At 42.6% G+C, this 21,519-nt stretch overlaps 2 protein-coding genes across 2 annotated transcripts in view; one reads left to right on the forward strand and one right to left on the reverse strand.

The window, feature by feature from the left end:
* Nucleotides 1-21,519, reverse strand: part of LOC127429049 (collagen alpha-1(XXIII) chain-like) — a 171,429-nt gene that overhangs the window by 68,943 nt on the left and 80,967 nt on the right. The window lies entirely within an intron of this gene.
* LOC127429044 (uncharacterized) overlaps nt 7,091-21,519 on the forward strand; it is a 53,045-nt gene continuing 38,616 nt past the window's right edge. Inside the window, exon 1 of the mRNA XM_051677791.1 lies at nt 7,091-7,263. Within this exon, the coding sequence (XP_051533751.1) occupies nt 7,223-7,263 (41 nt within the window). The 5' untranslated portion in view covers nt 7,091-7,222. The remainder of the gene's footprint in view (nt 7,264-21,519) is intronic.

Here is a 21,519-nt window from a genome sequence, read left to right on the forward strand (position 1 = left end):
AAGGTCAAAGTTCAGAGGCTGCTTAAATATGCATATAGTGATTTTTCACAGCATATTAAAAAGTTATTAATTCACCTTTTAACTAATATTTTCACACACACAAAAAAAATATTTGGTGGTACATTGAACCCTCAAAATGTGGCGTTGTAACCCATTTAACCCTCATTAATGTTAACTTTGTGTTAACTTGCATCGTTCGTGAAACAAAATTAAATAATAAAAGAAAGAACAACAGCCAAGTTGTCCTTTATGAATAAAAATTAATGTCAACATGTTACAAAATGTTTACCCTCAGCGTTTATAGGCAAAAACTGAACTGAAAGGAAAATGTCAATATTTTGTAAGTTGGAAAGTCAAATTTTTTTGAGAATGACCCATTTGCAATTTTGGTCAGTTCTTCACATAAATCTGTTGTGTGACTTTAGAAAACATGGAACATAGCACATGAGTCATATGGACTACTGTTAGGAGCACACTACAATTGCACATCAGTTTTGTCATGAATGAACCAAGAATTGTTACTGTGAGAGTATGTAGTTAAAGATGCTCAATGAGATAGTTTGTACATGTTATAAGTGGTGTTTTATAAAAATAAATTAACTGAATGAATAAAATATTTGTATTTAAAATGAACAAATAAAGAATTAGTTTTAATGACATCTCGAGCATAGTCCTTGAAAACTAATAAAAATGTGCTTGAAAAGTCCTTGAATGTCCTTGAATTTAACTTAGAAGCATCTGTACGAATGCTGGTCTTGTTCTTCAGTCCAGATCAAGTTTAGAGTTCAACATCAATCTCAGTCCCAAAATTCATTTTAAAGAAAGATCTGCAACGCCAGGAAAGATGCCAATACTCCATGCCTTGTTTAACCTAGTAACTCACACGGATCAAATTCTTCACTAATAATGATTAGCTTCAAATCTAAACTGTGCTCTGTGCTGCCAAAGGAAACATGCTGCGGTACATGACCAAGCACAGGAGAAGAGAATTTGAGCACTTATACTGAAAGTGGCTATTTTACTGTTGACTAATAGAAGGGTGTTCTCACTTAGGGTTTGCCATGGCTCTCCGAAGGCTTGAACAAAATGTCCTTTAAACAGCCACTCATAGAAATGAATCACTGACAGCTTTTTATTAAAAAAACGTAGCATCTTATTTTAATTGATGTGCCTGGAGAAGCTAAAATGTACATAGACCAACAATTAAAAAATAGTGCAGACAGAAGAACCTAATCCTGAGTGAAAAGCCCTTGCTTCAAGCAGTTTTTCAGTTTTTGTGACACAGGACAGTTGATATTTCTCTTTTTTGTCCCATTATTGAAAGGTACATTAGAGAGAGGATAGGAAACTGTAAATGTTGCAAAAAACCTTGCATCGCCCACACAAGCACCACTTGTGCTAACAGCAACGCCACATTGCCGAGTATGTCTACTTCTGCTCACTTCTATATTATTTCATTTGTGTGCTCAAAATATTTACGTTTCTTTTATAGCTTCATGTTGCTTAATGTCATCTTCATTCTATGATTTATAACGTTGTCAGATATAAACCCTCTTTATAGTGGCATAACAATAACAATGTTTCATTCCTAATGGAAGGGGAAGAATTATTGAGCTGTCAGCGGGAATTATTCTCATAGTTATGAGAACTTCAACAAGATTCTGTTCCTTTGACCTCTTAAGGACAATCTTTCAAAACTTAAAACATATGCACACATCACAGAATATATTTATGCATGCATGTTCACCTCCCTGCGTGCATCCAACATACAAAAAGCACTACACTGTTACCTTCTTCTGTATATCACCATGTGTCCACTTGAAACGAGTGTGTCCACAAAAGACGAGTGTTTACATTATATCTATCATCTAGAGTCTCGATCTTGTCTAGAACTCTAGGGGGTGGCAAAGCAGAAGACCACAAAAACTGGATATACAGCTTTCATTGTCCTCTGTGGGCCAGAACTCTGTCTTCACTGGCTCATTCTCCACCATCTCCACTCTTCTAAACAATGACACCTTCCCTGCTGAGATTTCCTCAGGGCAGCTTTCATATCAGAGTTAGCTGTGTCTGTTCAGCTGGGTGACAGAATCTCACAGACCATGTGACCAACCAATGGGAATGCTGTTTACACCTTGTGAAAATACCAGGTCGCCACATCTGGATCCATCTGGAAACTCCCAACCTTGAGAACTTCAACTACCCGAGTCTGTCTGCTCAAGAGGTCAGGAAGATACAGTATAAGCAGACCTTATGGTCAAAATGAGTTGGGATGGGAATTGTAAGGAATTTAACAATCTGGTTCTGATTCATTTGAACAATTCCGGTTCCATAATGGCTTCATTAACTATTCTTTTAGCACTTTTTAGGAAGAAATATTTAGGGAAAAAGAATGCAATTATTATTGCATTTACCGACCTCTGCAGTAGGGCTGCACGATATTGAGGAAAAGTGCGATATGCGACAAATTGTAGGATAATGTGATCTGCAATGCAATAATCCTACTGTATGATGATGTCATAGGAGTGTGTGGAACATCAGAACCCCCACCAAATATTCTGAAGTTTATTGCAAAAAAAAGGGAGGGTCTCTTCCAGAGATCACAAACATAGAGGGCTCCATACAAAACAATTACCATTGAGCTCCTAAAATTAGTTCCAAAATGGTGGTTTTTGTGGTCAGATTACAGAACTGCTTGATTTAGATGGTTATTCAAAAGTAAATATATATATAATGTTCTTAGTGTTTCCTTACTATGATGGGGCAGCCCAGACACAGAGGCTACAATAGTCCAAATTGAATGAAATCCCAGATGCAGTTTATTGTGCAACCAAAACCCCTATAATAACCAGAAAAATTTGATTTGGTGCATAATGCGGGACTTTTAACCTTAAACAATGCTAAAATACACCAGGAACTCTTATTGTGGAATGTCTGCCCTCCCAGGCGCTCTCACAAACAGATAAGAGACAATAATTTACAATATATTACAGTGTAAACACTACAAACTTTAATATTTTCATATAACTAAATGAGCATTAATTCATCAACAAGTTAATCTACGATAGCATGTCATAAATGTCCGGTATTCCGATAACCCAGTATTATTAAAACTTTTCCCCCCTTTTCCCTAACAAAGAAAACTCAGTTGTGAATATGCATCTTCATGCAAAACGGACATTACATCTCGCGCTGTGTTTATTGTTGTATGCAGCGAGCTTATCTCAACAGAAACAACGAAAAGCAGATGCACACTGCAAGCACACTCACCAAGTGACAATCGCACGCCCAGTCTATTCTCTGCTATCTGAGTAGCCATAAATGTTACATTTAAAGTATTAAATCATTCCATTATCACAAGCCCTTGCGATATGCATATCGCGATATGTACATTTGTGATATTTAGATAAATTTGATACATCGTGCAGCCCTAGCGGCAGTCTGTTGCAATTCAGACTACTTATTTTCATGTCTGTAAGTGGTGTAACATGGTGTAATTGTTAAGATCAAGGCCAGTTACATCTATATTTTACACATATTCCCCATGTTAAAAATATATTGAAATAAATAAATGGATAAACAGTGTACAAAATCATAAGATTGAAGTGGGCCCTGACAACCGTATTCTTGGTATACTACCTCCATAATTCAGAAATAATATACAGCAATAGACTTCCAGCCTTAAAGCAAATTACAAGGACAAATCAGAGTCCACTTGAATGCAAGGATGGAGTGGAGAGAAATAATATCAAGGATGAATACAAGGATGGAGTGGAGAGAAATAATATCAAGGATGAGACAACACTCTTGATCATGTTTATACAAACATCTCTGATGCCTACAAAGCCATCCCCTCTCCCCCATGTTGGACAGTCTTATCACTTATCCCTGTTCCTGCTCCCCAAATACACCCCCATCATCAAACGTGTGAAACCCACAGTGAGGACTGTAGAAGTGTGGCTGGAAGGAGCAGACTCTTCACTACAGTATCAGTTCCAGAACACAGACTGGAATGCGTTTGCTTCTCAGGCCAACCTGGACTCACACACGAACATTAATACCAACACAAATTCTGTTGTGCAACACATCAACAGGTGTGTCGAACAGAGCATGTGTGTGGAGCGAGAGCGGAGCGTTGAGCGGAGCGGTGATAATTTCATCTGAGCGGAGAGCGCCTTTTTGAAGATCCCGCTCTGCTCGCTCAGGCCACTCAGTGCTGCTCGTTCAACCCAGAATGCGCTTCGTGATATGCTGGTTTGGGAATTTGTGAAATAAGCAATAGGCCTGATGTTATGGAGCTCTAACATTGTTTTAGTGAATTTGCAACCCTTTTAACCTAAATAAATGCAAAGTATAAATCAAAGCTAAGAACGAGGAAATTGAAAGGGAGTGTGGAGAGACCGTGAGAATGAGCAAATATTCCTTTTGGAGTCGTACGTGTCACATTTCCAGAGAGCAGGAGGATGTACTACACGAACATGGTAGTGCAGCAAAAGGTGAGCTAGTAGACTACACTACTATTTGATAATAAATTAATAGATAAGTAAGGTATTTTGTTGTTTTGCCAGCCCGGTGCAAGCCCGGTTCTGCGGGGTTGCGAACGTTAGAGCACCCTCAATTGAATATGTAAGCTTAATAATACTGTATATTGGCAAAGCTTTTTGCCTTGGCTTACACACACACAAAACCAATAAACATGTATGATCTTGCAGATCAGTGTGTCCTAATTTGCAGGCACAGCATTCTGCTTTCATGCCTCTATTGTATAATTGAGCATTTGATTGGTAAAGATTTCTGCTCTCCCATAGAGAATTTCATAGCGGAATTATCTCACTTAATCGACTGCCTGTTGCTTTCGATTTCTGCTTCGGGATAACTGCTGGTCAATTACCCAAAGCCAAATCCACACATTAACGAGAAGTGAAATGTAAAAAAATGATTCTAGATTAGTGGTTGCAGATAATATCTTCCGACATCGCTTGCTGCATTCATGAGCAGAGAAAAAAAATCTATAAATGATCGTACATTAGAAAAAAACAACTTTTCTTAAACTAACGCAGTGTAATTTGTGAATTAAATACTTTTTATTTGTTTTAGGATCATTAAACATGAAAAATGAAAACATTTCATCTAATATATATATTGGACAAAATCTCACTTTATGCAGGACAAATATTTTTTATTTGTTTAATCCATGGTTAAACCTTGCTGTACATATAAAGAGTGCATGCACAACACATGATCTTTTGAGGCATATAAAGTCCAGATTCACTTTATAATGCTTTAAAAATATCAAGAAAAAAACAAAGGGGGCACATGCTATCTACTAATATAATAATTATTATATAAATAACCACAGTCCTTTAGATTGCATATGATTCATACATATCAAATTGTAGGGAATATTAATAAAGCAACAACACTGAAAAAGAGAAAAACATTCACTGCTCTTTTCTGGATAACTTAATACACCCTTTAAAACTGAACACAAAATTAGGATGAGAAATTGCTCATTTTAATTTACAGACCCAAAGTCTGATAGCATTAAATCAGAAACCTATTAATGTATCAAATCTATAATCATTCCGTAGAGACAACTGAAAAACAATTATGAATTTCACTTTTACCTGGTACCAGTCCATGTTTTCATTATTGACATAAAGGACTGGAACAAACTTTAAAGTTGAAAAGATTGTGTTTTTCTGGGTCGGTTGTGTCTCTCAGGTCCAGTTTAAACTGAAAAGTGCAAATTTGCGCGTATGCGAGAACTGCAATTTTTTTAAGGCATTATTTGAATATGTTCAATGTCATCTGTGCTAACAGAGAAATATTTGACCGATTACAAATGCTAAGGAAGGTCTGGTTGACCCGATTATCTAACAGCCATTGTAAACCAAAATAAACAACGAGATTTTATATACTAAAACACAACAATACAATCACATAATTTCAGATGTGTACATTACTAATCATTTGATAATTTAATAAATGTTGGCCTATAGTCTATATTTAACCTAGAGGGGCTCCTCAGCCCATGTGGGAAAAGGGGCAGTTGCTTGGGCCACTGTAGCTACCCCCTGTGTACGTGTTTGGAACCAAGTATACTACAGAGAAATTTAATGTCGGAGCGGTACTTGAGCGGAGCGTCTGCTTGGGCCGTGAGCGGCTGAGCGGAGAGCACACACATGGAGCGGGTTATTGAGCGGAGTGTCACACCGCTCCGCTTCGCTCATATGCTCTGGTGTCAAGGTAACCACCCATAAAACAATTAAAACATACCCCAATCAGAAACCATGGATGAACAAGGAAGTCCGACTCCTGCTGAAGGCACGAGATGCTGTTTTCAGATCTGGCAACCGGGAAGCCTACAATTTATCCAGGGCCAATCTGAAGAGGGGAATTAAAGCAGCCAAACACAATTACAAACTGCGGATTGAGGACAAATTTAAGAACAACGACCCCCGACATATATGGACAGGCATCCATGTCCTCACAGATTACAAACCAGCGAACAACATCCCCCCAACCTGAAATGCCACCCTCCCAGACGAACTAAACACATTTTATGCTCACTTTGATCGTGGAAACACAGAGCCACCCATAAAAGCTGAGCTCCCACCTGATGATCTGCCACTCACATTTTCCACCAGTGACGTGTGCTCCACCCTGAGCAGAGTGAATGCACATAAAGCTGCTGGCCCTGATGGCATCCCTGGCCGAGTGTTCAGGGCCTGCGCAGAACAGCTGGCTGACATCTTCACCAACATTTTCAACCTCTCCTTGGCCCAGGCCATTGTCCCCACCTGCTTCAAAACAGCCACCATTGTACCAGTACCAAAACATGCTGCTGCAGTGGCCCTCAACGACTTCCGCCCCTTTCTTACTCCCATCATCGCTAAGTGTTTTGAGAGGCTGGTCCTCTCCCACTTGAAAACACGCCTGCCCCCAACACTGGACCCATATCAGTTTGCCTACAAACCCAACAGGTCAACTGAGGATGCTATCGCCTCAGCTCTTCACTCCGCCCTGACTCACTTGGACAAAAACAACACATACACTATATTGCCAAAAGTATTCGCTCATCTGCCTTTAGACGCATATGAACTTAAGTGACATCCCATTCTTAATCCATAGGGTTTAATATGACGTCGGCCCACCCTTTGCAGCTATAACAGCTTCAACTCTTCTGGGAAGGCTTTTCACAAGGTTTAGGAGTGTGTTTATGGGAATTTTTGACCATTCTTCCAGAAGCGCATTTGTGAGGTCAGACACTGATGTTGGACGAGAAGGCCTGGCTCGCAGTCTTCACTCTAATTCATCCCAAAGGTGCTCTATCGGGTTGAGGTCAGGACTCTGTGCAGGCCAGTCAAGTTCTTCCACACCAAACTCGCTCATCCATGTCTTTATGGACCTTGCTTTGTGCACTGGTGCGCAGTCATGTTGGAACAGGAAGGGGCCATCCCCAAACTGTTCCCACAAAGTTGGGAGCATGGAATTGTCCAAAATCTCTTGGTATGCTGAAGCATTCAGAGTTCCTTTCACTGGAACTAAGGGGCCAAGCCCAGCTCCTGAAAAACAACCCCACACCATAATCCCCCCTCCACCAAACTTCACAGTTGGCACAATGCAGTCAGACAAGTACCGTTCTCCTGGCAACCGCCAAACCCAGACTCGTCCATCAGATTGCTAGATGGCGAAGCGTGATTCGTCACTCCAGAGAACACGTCTCAACTGCTCTAGAATCCAGTGGTGGTGTGCTTTATACCACTGCATCCGACGCTTTGCATTGCACTTGGTGATGTATGGCTTGGATGCAGCTGCTCGGCCATGGAAACCCATTCCATGAAGCTCTCTACGCACTGTTCTTGAGCTAATCTGAAGGCCACATGAACTTTGGATGTCTGTAGCGATTGACTCTGCAGAAAGTTGGCGACCTCTGCGCATTATGCGCCTCAGCATCCGCTGACCCCGCTCTGTCATTTTACGTGGCCTACCACTTCGTGGCTGAGTTGCTGTCATTCCCAATCACTTCCACTTTGTTATAATACCACTGACAGTTGACTGTGGAATATTTATTAGCGAGGAAATTTCACGACTGGACTTGTTGCACAGGTGGCATCTTATCACAGTACCATGCTGGAATTCACTGAGCTCCTGAGAGCGGCCCATTCTTTCACAAATGTTTGTAGAAGCAGTCTGCATGCCTAGGTGCTTCATTTTATACACCCGTGGCCATGGAAGTGATTGGAACACCTGAATTCAATTTTTTGGATGGGTGAGCGAATACTTTTGGCAATATAGTGTATGTCAGGATGCTATTCATTGATTTCAGTTCTGCCTTCAACACTGTGATCCCATCCAAGCTGATCTCCAAGCTCACTGATCTTGGCATCAGCCCCTCCCTCTGCAACTGGACCTTAGACTTTCTCACTAACAGACCACAGTCTGTTAGGATCAGCAACCACAACTCCTCCACCCTCACTTTGAACACTGGTGCACCACAGGGCTGTGTGCTGAGTCCAATCCTCTACTCCCTCTTCATCCACGACTGCATACCTGAGCATGGCTCCAACTCCATAATCAAGTTTGCAGATGACACCATGGTGGTAGGCCTGATCAGCGGCGATGATGAGACAGCCTACAGCGAGGAGGTACTGTACCTGGCAGTGTGGTGTGCCAACAACAATCTCACACTCAACACCCAGAAGACCAAGGAGCTGATTGTGGACTACTGGCGGACTAATAAGGGCCACACATACACTCCCATCTACATTGATGGGGACAAAGTGGAGCGTGTGACTAGCTTCACGTTCCTGGGTGTCCATATCTCTGAGGATCTTTCCTGGACCTAAAACACCTCCACTCTGATCAAAAAGGCGCAACAGCGCCTTTACTTCCTTAGATAAAGGTAGGACCTTGGATGGTAAACTTGATAATGAAAAAGAAAGACATTGCAGGCTGCCTGTCCATTTAGTATTTTACAATACTGAATAACATCTGCATTCTAACAACAGATATTCAGACAAGTACAACATGCACTTGAAGTCAACTTTTGGACAAAAAATTCACACTTTACCAGAATAAAGGATTGTATTTTGGCACAATTTATGAGATTTGAGACCATAACAACAGAGGCAGGGCAAGGAAAACATTCAGAACAAAAGTGAAACACATTTGCTGTTTTTTTTTTTTTTTTTTTTACCACGAAGAACAAACACTGATTAATCACAGCTATGAAGTAAGGTGTAAACTAGTGATTTTGTCGAAAGTGCAATACACAAACATGGCTTTTTAACATTATTTTTTTTTTCAGGAAGTAGTTAGAATTAAACATATGAGCCTTGTTATTGATTAATATAAGTCATTATTACTTCTTATTGTTGTAAAAGTGACCTTATGAAAAAAACCCTCTCGTAAGGTTTTAAGTAAATGTGCCTGTGCATTAATTTGGGTAGAAAGTAGAAATGTCCCCCCTTGCCACCGCCGAAGTTCAGATTTTATTATCAGCGGGCAAGGGAAAAAAGGTCCCTGAAGAGAGAAAATGAGTAAACAGAATAACCTGAGACTACTAACAAGCTTTCACAGAGGTCTAATTATAATCAGATACACTGTAACACAAGAACAACACCAAACTACAGCCCTGATGCACAATCTCAATTGAGTGTCAAGTAATTAGTGGTTCTGCAGTAAGTGTGGTACAGTAACTGAAATATACCTAAATGAATCAGAATCCAATCAATTTGTAGCGAAATCAAATCAAGAACTTGTGAATCAGAATCAAATAAAATCAGGAAATCTCTATCGATACCCAGCCCTAATACTAATTGTACTGAAAGGAATGAGCAATAGTAAAAGGATGCTTGGTTTAGCAAGCACCACTAACTACTGTATAAATGTTTAAAGTGAAACCTATTAATAGAATGTCACAACAGTATACCTACAGCTCTGATCATCAGGTCTTCCACAACTTCCACAGTTCTCACATGAGAATGGCCCAGGGTCAACTCACTCTGTGTGAGACATTCTCAGCACACAGGTTTTTAATTAGTGCCTCTTCTCACCTGGCATTGGCCAACAGACCACTCATCACCCTGGTCCACAGGGTCCCAGCATTACAGCCACAATTTTAGAGGAAACAGCATGGAGGAGGCCTCCTGACCATGTGACTCAGCTCTGTAAGGGTTGCGAGAAGCAGGTCTCTGCTGGGCTAATGAGGAACAGCATTTTTGCTAACTGTACCGATAATGATGTGGACAGTTAGATAGTCAACCAGCTCACGTTGAGAGATACAGTAGGAGTAGTTGTTGATTTTCTGTCTATGCCCTAGTCTTCACAAATGTATAATTATAGTCAACATGAAATCAGTTGACGTAAGTTAATCCTTTATCTTACATAATAAACATTCCTAGTCTTATTGTGAACGATTCATTGATGCATGTTATTCCAAATACTAAAAATATGTCTTTGTAATCTTTCATCAAAATATAATAACTTGCTCCATCTCTGAAACAACTTTCCTTTTCAAGTCACCAAGCCCTTTTATTCTCCAACCCCTCCTTGTATTAAGACAGCATTTTCACAATCCAATCAATTCCCAATTGAAAAAAACGTCATGGTTACTTGTGTAACCTCCGTTCCCTGATGGAGGGAATGAGACCTTGTGTCGATGTAGTGACACTAGGGGTCACTTTTGGGAGTCTGAGACACCTCTGGTCTTTGATAAAAGGCCAATGAAAATTGGCGAGTGGTATTTGCATGCCACTCCCCCGGACATACGGGTATAAAAGGAGCTGGTATGCAACCACTCATTCAGGTTTTATGCTGAGGAGCCAATATAAGGTCCGGCCAATTCAGCGGGTAGTTCAGCATTGTGGCAGGAGGGACACAACGTCTTGTTCCCTCCATCAGGGAACGGAGGTTACACAAGTAACCATGACGTTCCCTATCTGTCACTCACTCGACGTTGTGTCGATTTAGTGACACTAGGGGTCCCTATACAAAACGCCACAATTGGCTGAACTGTGTTACGTGAACTGGCAGTGTGTGGTGGGCAGACTACTGTGTGCCTCATAGCCAGCACACCAGGTCGACACATAACCTCCCCCAACATATTTATGAGTGTCGAACGGCCCACTCCCTAAAAAAGATGGGGGATTATCCAACTGGGCAGCCAGGTCTAGTCGGGGGGGTGTCCCTCCCAAGGGAAAGACACTGCGGAGACCACACCTCCCCCAAAGAGAGGGGGGGATATTTAAGTGGAAAAATACATCACATGGTCTTTCCAACCATGTGGAGAGTCTTCAAGGTAGATCCTGCCCAATGGGGGAGGAGTTACTACAAACATAGAAACTGGGGCAGAGGGGCTCTGCCCAAGGAAGACGCAGTTTGCCAACAGGGAAACGAATTAGCGGAAGATATACATCACAAGGGGTTAGCCTTACAGGGAACCGCCACATGCGGAGCACCTATACCAGAACAGGGCTCTTAGTTAGCGCGTGTACTGGGCCAGCAGCGAGTCTCTCCGAAAACTCGACTACCACAGGGCTCGGAGGAAGTCAACCAGGGAACAAAGTTTGTGAACACTACTGGGAATTAATGGCGCACGTCTTCAGCTCCAAGGGAGGTGGAAAGCGCTATGTGCAAGCGATACACCCGGCCAGCTATCCCGGGCTTATCCGCTTGTGTTGCGTGCCACTACCTTGGACGAAACCGGTTCCACCTGGTGGTTGTAGAACCTTGCACAGGTGTTGGGTGTTGCCCAGCCCGCTGCTCTGCAAATGTCTGTTAGAGAGGCACCTCTGGCCAGGGCCCAAGGAGCCGCTACACCCCTGGTAGAATGGGCTTGAAGCCCTACCGGGGGCGGCATGTCCTAGGCGACATATGCCATAGTTATGGCGTCAATGAGCCAGTGGGCGATCCTCTGCTTGGAGCCAGCGCTTCCTTTCTGCTGTGCACCAAAGCAGACAAAGAGCTGCTCAGAGATTCTAAAGCTCTGCATGCGATCCAAATAGATGCGTAAAGCACGCACCAGACACAGTGACGACAGGGCTGGGTCTGCCTCCTCCTGGGGCAGCGCTTGCAGGTTCACCACCTGGTCCCTAAAGGGGTGGTGGGAACCTTGGGCATATAGCCCGGTCAGGGTCTCAGGATCATGTGAGAGTAACCCAGACTGAACTCCAGGCACGTTTCGCTGACAGAGAACGCTTGCAGGTCACCTACCCTCTTGATGGAAGTGAGCGCAGTCAGGAGTGCAGTCTTCAAGGAGAGTGCCTTAAGCTCGGCTGACTGCAAAGGCTCAAAGGGGGCTCTCTGTAGACCCTGAAGAACTACAGAGAGGTCCGATGAGGGAACGAGGTGCGGTCTGGAGGGATTCAGCCTCCTGGCACCTCTTAGGAACCTGATGATCAGGTCATGCATCCCTAAGGACTTACCGAGAGGGGTGGCCACCACTGAGGATGCCATATGCCCCAGGAGCCTCTGAAAAAGTTTCAGTGGAAACGCTGTTTTCTGTTTGAACGCCTTCAAACAGGCCAGCACCGACTGGGCGTGCTCGTTCGTAAGGCGCGCCGTCAAGGAGACTGAGTCCAACTCCAAACCGAGAAAAGAGATGCTCTGAACCGGGAGGAGCTTGCTCTTTTCCCAGTTGACCCGAAGCCCTAGTCGGCTGAGGTGTGAGAGCACCAGGTCCCTGTATGCGCACAACATGTCTCAAGAATGAGCTAGGATTAGCCAGTCGTCGAGATAGTTGAGAATGCAAATGTCCTCCTCCCTTAACGGGGCAAGGGCAGCCTCTGCGACCTTCATAAAGACGCGAGGAGACAGGGACAGGCTGAAAGGGAGGACTTTGTACTGATATGCCTGACTCTCGGACGCAAACCGCAGGAAGGGTCTGTGTCAAGGAAGGATCGAGACGTGGAAGTACGCATCCTTCAGGTCTACCGCCGCGAACCATTCTTGATGCCGGACGCTCGCCAGAATGCGTTTTTGCGTCAGCATCTTGAATGGGAGTCTGTGTAAAGCCTAGTTCAGTACTCACAGGTCCAAGATTGGCTGCAACCTACTGCCTTTTTTCAGTACGATGAAGTAGGGGCTGAAAAACCCCTTCTTCATCTCGGCTGGAGGGACAGGTTCTGTCGCGCCCTTCCATAGGAGGGTAGCGATCTCCGTGCAAGGTAGCAGCGTATTTGTCCTTCACCAAGGTGAAGTGGACACCACTGAACCTGGGCGGACGCCCGGCGAACTGAATCGCGTAGCTGAGTCGGACGGTCCGGACCAGCCCTCGTGACGGATTGGAAAGCGCAAGCCATGCGTCCAAGTTCTGCACAAGGAGGACCAAAGGGACAACATCATCGGACGTACCGGCAGGTGGGGCCTCATAGCGGGGCAGAGCTCGAGGTGCCACACCACGTCATGGCCGTGCTGAGTCTAAGGACATCGAAGCACTTACCTGGCTCCTTGTGACCAACCCCGGAGCAGCCTGGGACGGGGGAGGAAGAGGCCTGTCCTCGTGACCCGTGGAGACTGTCACATCGGGGGCGGATTTGTGCCACAGCTGGGCGCTTAGGGGCGGGAGACCGCCGTTGGAGCGCCAAACCTGCCAAATAGAGTGGTGGACGGTGGTCATGATGACGGCCGTGCACACCGGATACATGACCCAGGGAACAAGGAAACTGCTCTTGCTGAGCTCTTGAGTACTGCAGCCACTTGGGCATGCAGCGCAATTAAATGCAAAAGGAAACAAAAAGATGGAGAGATCTGCTTACCAGCTCCAGAGCAGCGGGTTTCGTTGTCCCTGGGTCGCCCGTCTCAAGGGCGCTTTGAAGCCAATCACCAAGCCGCGAGGGTTCAGGGAAGAGCAGAGGGTTCCACTCTAGCCGACCCTTGCGGCTGCCCAGGAAAGCATGTCGTCATCTCCGCGTCAGCCTGTGACTGGGAAATCGTCCTCGAAGGAAGGAGCCCAGCTGAGGCTTTCGACTGGACGAGCCCACTCTCCGATGCTGTGCTCGAGAGCTTATCACTTTCATGGGCTCCGAATAAGAGGTCGAACTTGCCGTGAGATGAGCCGGCGGACTCATCCGGAAGCCCGATTGGGGCAGACGAGCATGCTGGGGAATGGGAGGTCCGCGGGGGGATACCCGGCGGAGGCGGTCCCATTGGGGTCCCCAAATCGCCCCCAGTGCTAGCCGCTCTGGCCTCATACCCATGGCTTTCTTACGAAGGCGAGCTGCGACCGCAACGTTGCCGTGGACATATCCTCGCAATGAGAACATGACCATCCACGAATGCTGTCTCCGCGTGAGCAGTGCCCAGACACGAAAGACAGTGATCATGACCGTCAGAAGGCGAGAGATAACGAGCGCAACCAGGAATAACACACAATCGGAAAAGCATCTTTAGAAAGACGCGTCTTTAAAAAGACGTTCCGTGTGTGCCGCTCTTTTAGAGAAATATACTCTTTTAGAGAAATATACTCTTTTATTTCTGCCGAAGCGCCCAGGGGCTTTCTCTGCAGTGCACCAGTGCAGAGGGGGGAGAAGCCGCTGAAATGCGCCGTCAGATCCAGCAGAGGGGAATGAACAGTAGTATTCAGCTCAGTGAGCATGACCGTTCCTCTCCGAAGAGAAAATCTGAATGAGTGGTTGCATACCAGCTCCTTTTATACCCGTATGTCCGGGGGAGTGGCATGCAAATACCACTCGCCAATTTTCATTGGCCTTTTATCAAAGACCAGAGGTGTCTCGGGCTCCCAAGAGTGACCCCTAATGTCACTACATCGACACAACGTCAAGTGAGTGACAGATAGGGAACCTCTATTTTCCTGTTAAGTATCTTCTCCCACTGAAAAATGTAATATACCAAATATAAGCAAAATGACTTTTGTCACTTTACAGAAGCAAAATTAATGTTTCTCTAAATTTTTTTAAACAAGATCGTTACCCTAGTAAAGTCATCTGAACAAAATTCACAGTGTTTCATGATACGTTTAATGGGCTACATCTGAAAGGCTCTTTTATATGGAAATATCAAAATCAAAACAACATGCATTCATTCCTTTGCACACAAAATATCTGTAAAATGCTGAACTGGTCCAACCACGCAGGTCAAGTGGGAATTTTCTCTGTGTGATAAAGCTCTCCAGAGCCACTGCTGTATTTCTGCGAGTGGGGCTCCATGAATGCCTCTTTATTTGGCTCTACTGCATCTGATCCATGTGAAAATATTCATATCTGTGGATGATTATGCTAAGCTGCTCCAAAGGATTACCCTTTTAAAGAAAGGCATAATACTTGGCAGTTCTTTCAAAGAGAACAACAGAAAGTTCAAGCGCAATCCTTCAATTAAACTTTTGGTAAATTATGAAAATATGAATTTTCTTGTGTTCTTAAAAACAAAAAAAACAAAAAACAAAAAAGGCAGAAATCAAAAAGTGGTCACTGATGGATAAGAAAAAATTGGCAAGAAACCTATATCTTTATGTCATTGACAGCACTGAAAATGTTTCAATACTAAAATACTTTCTCCTTTATACAGATATATAAATAAGTACATTTGTAGGCTGATTCTTCAAAAAGCATAAAAACCATCCCAACCAGCCTGTTATAGCAACAGTGACAATGTTTACATGCACCCGGAGAACATGGCTTATGTGGCCATGTAAATGCATCAGTGGCGTTCTTACAGGTTTTTGAAGAGTGTGCATGTGGATGGAATAGATCAGATAATAACTTGCTCCATTTCTGAAACAACTTTTCTTTTCAAGTCACCAAGCCCTTTTAACTAACTTCATAGGATGAAGCCCTATAGTCGGTCTAGTCGGTAGGTTGATTGAACGACTAGTTGACTTGTCTGTGTTAAGGATAATAAAGCAATAATACACGAGCAAAAGTGCTGTATGTCCAGCTATCAGCACGGCTGTGATTTGGCTGTAGGAACAAGGCCGAAGGCATTTGTTGTTGGAGAGAAAACATAGAGGACGCAGTTTCATTCTTGTATATTTCTTGTGGAACTCTTATTTTGACACTGACACAAAAAGTGTATTCTCCTCTGCCATGTTGAAAGTTTACGTCCTCTCACAACTAGTAAACTTGTAACAGGTAGGTGCCCTGAGCGTGTTTGATTACTCTGTCTGTTGCAACTCTCAGCTTTGATCGGCAGTAAAACTAAAGTGTTTAGGTTAACTCTATTTCTCAGCTATAGTGTAGTAGTAATCCAAGCAATCATGAAGTGAGAGAAAATTCTGGATGACTTCAAAGAAACTAGTGCACTGACTGACACAGTTTTTTAAATATCAGCTAAACTCGCTCATAGCACATACACAAACGGCCTTTAGTCGCCACATGCTGGCTCAAATCTTTATTTCACAGGAGTGAATGAAAATTCACATATCTAGCTGGCCTTACACATCTGCACTGTTATTATGTGCTAGTTTGGAACACCACGAACACAAGCAGAGTGATACAAACAGTAAAGCATTCCAGTGCAGATGGTGTGAGCAATCAGCACTCATGGAATGCCTCTAATTGAATCAGATTCAAGGACTGGAAATAACTGTTGTATAAATGAGTATATTTTAGGGATGGGCCAGGGTGGTCGACAAATCGTCCAAAACCTACAAACCAAATAGTGGTGTCGACTACTAACAGTAATATTTTTAGTGGTGGTGGTTTTAATGGAAGACACAGTTCTCAAATTAATTGAGAGACACAAATTCTTAGAGAGTGTTTTTTTGTGTGTGATTATAGGTTGCTGTGCTTCACAGTGAATAACAGTCAGCACAGTTTTGAAACAAGGAGTTTCATCTCTAATGATTTTAGTCATTTTATGCACTGTTGTTAAAGCAAAGCATCAACAATACATTTCAAGATGATCACTGTCGGATGTTAAATTCTCTGCCGTCAAAAATGCCGTTTGGAAAATGCCCAAGATGTTATAGTTATTTAGCCTATGTATATGTTGAATATCCGTTAGTCACCATGTTGAAGTGCAGCACTTATCGTCCATATTTCCGTCTAAAAGATTGGGGTCACGTGAACATACCAGAGCCTAATTATAGATTATTATACACACCAATTTAAACTATCAACTACTGTTTCTCACATCCGTATATGCACTGAAATACATTGGGGGAATCCTGGAGTTTTACATAAGAGGGAAAACCCACTAGGCTGCGATGGAAAGTTAAGGAAACAAACACAGTAACAACTCTTTCAGAATAAAGCTAAGCAACAGAGAATAGACTAGTGAGACTTCCTCGGATCCCATGCTTGTTATTTACACAAGCGTTAAGGGGAAATTATGTTGCAGCAGGGAAAGCTGCTTTCTGACCTAGCCACATGTATACAGGAGAAAACAGAAAGCCGACAACACAGTGCATGTAAACGCATATGCCGATTTCAAGGCTTAAGCAGCTTTCTCACAATAAACAGCTTTCTAGTGTCCATGTAAATGAGGTCATTAACTTTAGGTTTAGTTTCTTTCAAATATGGGTGTAAAAAAAGAGAAGCATTTATTTATCTTTCAGCTTTGCTCACAGTGGGAAGGCCTCATGCCTCTACAGGACCTCTTTGCAGATGTGCCTTATAGAACCCAAAGAATTGTATACATTCCAAACTACAGTAATGTCACACTGCTACTGCAATGCAACTGAGTAACTAGCACCAGCTTGTGCAAATCACCCAAAAACAGCTCTTATATCCCATTTATCCTGATTTAATCCAGGAAGACTTTACAAGTAGGTCAACCGTAGCAACACTCTGCCTGCAGCTATACTGTCCGACTGTATGTCAACAGAATATGCATTCAGCCCACTGCAGTCTGGTCACATAATATAGAGCAAGTCGTGTGTGTGACACAAAACAAAAAGGAGAAATTGTGTTGCTTAAAACCGGCCTCCGGTATGATGGTTCTTTCTACACCATATCTGATTCAGTGAACACGCCTAGAGAAGTTATTAACAGTTTAAAAACTGTAGTGTTTACTTGAAGTGTGTCGTAAGCAGATTAGGGATGTGAGGGAGTGGGCTGAAATTTGAGTGTCATAAAACTTTATTCTCTCTCTCTCTCTCTCTCAGGGCAAAGGGATTGTGATGCTGCAGCGAGCGAGAGAGAAAGAGAGAGAGAGAGAGAGAGAGAGGGAGGAAAAAGCAGAGAGAGATCACGCAGGGCATCTGCTCACAAGGAAACGTTTAAAAATGTGTTAGACATTCCACTGTCTGAACTTCAGGGGTCTCTCTAAGCTTATAACGAACTCCAGCATCTCTACACACCTGGAGAGACAAGAGATACTACACCTTTAATCCAGAGAGAGGGATAGATAAATAAGAAGCTGTTAAATCTGCTAATAAAGTTTACAGACTCTGTCAAAACTGTAATGATTTCTGAACTGTAAATAAATAAACAAATCAGAAAGAACTAATAATAAATAATATGAGCACAAGAGGAAAATTACAATACATTGAAAGATGTTGATTCTTTTAGTGATATTTGGAACATTGACATTTAACCAAGACACAAGTCAAGTAAAAATGTAGTGAAACGCAACATAATTTCAACCAATTTGATGTTTAATATAAAGTTTTGTGGACAAGGATTTTAGACCAATGTGAATTAATTGTGAATGGGGCTACCGACCAACATGATCACATGAGAATATTGTTTCCATGACTTCCAGTACCCTAGAATCGGCCCCGTTATGCCGCCTAACTGACAAACAGCATCTCCCATCAGACATATTTGCATCGGCTCCAGCATGTTTCCCTTCCCTGGTGGCACGATCGGAAGCGCGTTGCGTCAGCTGCATGGAAGACCCTGGTTCGGATTCTTGCGTTAAAACCAGCGATTTGGATGTCGCATTTTTCCCTCCAAAATTAAATTTTAACTCCACTGATGGTTAGGTTTAGGGTTTGGGGGTTCAGAGGCATAGATTCCAGGGGGGATGGGGGGGGAGGTAAACCTCCAATAATCAAAACAAGTACAACCTCCCCAATATTTATACCATGGTTAATGGAAACAAGTAAATGCTTCACGCTGCAACCCCCCCAATGTTCAAGCCAAAAAGAAAATTGGCCCCAGGGCCCTCACTAGTCATAATCCACCCCTCTATACACTAGACAGCGGCAGGTCTATTAGGTTACATTTAAACTTACAAGTCGTACATTTCGATACAAATCAGCTTTTCCCCCAATGTTTATGTTCACTTTAAACATAACTCTCTGTGTTTACATGAACACCTCACCAAGACATTTTATTTTGGCGAATTTTGAAATGGATTTGACCGTTTAGGCGCGAGCATTCTCAGAGCACACGCGCATGTAAAGCGCGTCGCACACACACAAGCCGCCTGTCAGTCAAACTGTGTGCAGCTGTTTTGCTGCTTATCTGATCTTTTAAATCCAAACCATCTCCAAATAATTGAACCATTGTTTTTCTTTTTACTAACCAGGTCTTCTTCGGCAGTGTGAACAGGTGCTGTGTCTCCCTCCATGTTGCAAGATAACATGTGAGCAAGTGGGCCGGGTTTGCGCGCAGACGCAGAGTGGGACCTGGTTGCGTGGAGAGTGTGAGAGAGGAGAGATGCAAACAATGGCACAGCTGTACGGAAGAAATGGGTTATGTAACACAACATCAAACTATATCGATATAAACGGTATTGCCTATATCTCATTTGAATATATATCGATATACCTTAAAAAGTCAATATACCTCCCAGCCCTAGGTCATAGCGCATAGCGCTGCGCTTTGTGCACTCATGAAAATAGAGCCCTAAGTGTCTGTATCAAGGGCACGTTGGAGGTAGCTTTTGACTAGAACTGCAGGGTTTTCAGAGCCATTTTCATTTTAAAAATACTAGACCAAATAATTTATGGTTCTTGAATATCTAGATTCTTCTGCCAATGTGGACAGAACACTTAAGTACTTTGAGAGTGTTTCATGCTCTGTTGCTGAATCCATGGCATTTCAAAAGTATTTACATTTTTTGCTGGGTTGTGCTTGCAATCTGAATTGAACGTGATGAGATACAAAGACAACATGGGTTTCTATAGAGATGTCCTTGCTGGTTTCATGCATGCACAAAAAGCCTCAACAGTGAAGTCTGATTTCAAACTTAAATCAGCATAATTACTGAACATTTTAAAATATGACAACATGTATTTAAAGATACATATTTGTAACATAATTGTGTTGTAATGGTACTTAAATAAAAAACCTTTTTTTTTTTAAACTTTAAAGGAATAGTTCACCCAAAAATGTCAATTCTCTCATCGTTCACTCAACCGCATGTCATCCCAGATTTAACTATATTTAACCTTTTTAACTATAAATCTCCACATTCACGTTCACTTTCACATTCTTCTTCTTTGTTTTTGGCAATTTGCATTCTTTGTGCATATCTCCACCTACTGGGCAGGGAGGAGAATTAATGGTAAAAACAGACATAAAATTGATCTGTTTCTCACACATACCTATCATATCGCTTCTAAAGACTAAGATTTGACCACTGCAGTCATATGGATTAATTTTATGCTGACTTTCTGTGCACGTTGAAGCTTCAAAATTTTGGTTACCATTCACATGGATTGTAAGGACCTACAGAGCTGAAACATTCTTCTAAAAATCTTCATTTGTGTTCAGCAGAAGAAAGAAATTCGTACACAATTGGGATGACATTAGTAAAAGATGAGAGAATTTTCAGTTTTGGGTGAACTATTCCTTTAAGATGTCACCAAAATAAAATAGTATTATTAACTTTTTTTGTTTGGTAAAACAAAACTAAAACTAAGCATTAAATCAGAAATGATAAATTCCTTTCCTCCTTCCTATGGGGATCAAACCAGCAAACCAGCTTCCTATTACGTGGGCCTTTTATTATTATGGTGGGCCTTTTAGCAACTTTAGCCTTTTCAGAATGTAACATGATAAACAGCAGAATACATTTATTATTGCCTGGCTAAACTGTTTATAGCCTCCCTTTTTATTGCACTCAACCCTGAATGATGAATGCTCCAGGATAAATACATGCTTTTAGCCACAAAGACATTTTTTCTACCAATGAATCGCCAAGTCACTATTCATCCCGGACCACAAGCACCACAATAGTCATCTTTTCTAATAGTCTGACCATAGGTTTATGTCATAATGATACACTGTAAAGAAAAAGTGCCCTGCTCTCTGTTATGATAAGCAATCTGGGGAACAGGCAGTTTTAGTTGCGATCTCCAATTCAATAGGCTCTCAAAAACCAAGAAAATCTATTTTTAATCCTGAATTCCCGACTCCAGAATGTGCTGATTTTTCTTCCCCATGTTTCAGACCCAGCAGAGACTGGCTGGGGAATGTGTGTGAAATTACAGTTTGTGCTAATGGCAGAGCCTGTGACTGTTGAGCCTGCTTAGCCTCATGTGGGGCAGTGAGGGAGGACAGCAGTGGGTTGTGGATGGTGTGTGTGGGGTGGGTATGTGGGTTTCAGATGGAGGCAGAACTAAAGAGCAGAGGTCACACATAAAGGACTCTGACGAAGACT

The sequence above is a fragment of the Myxocyprinus asiaticus genome, chromosome 38, assembly GCF_019703515.2.
Source record: "Myxocyprinus asiaticus isolate MX2 ecotype Aquarium Trade chromosome 38, UBuf_Myxa_2, whole genome shotgun sequence".
NCBI classification, from domain to species: domain Eukaryota; kingdom Metazoa; phylum Chordata; class Actinopteri; order Cypriniformes; family Catostomidae; genus Myxocyprinus; species Myxocyprinus asiaticus.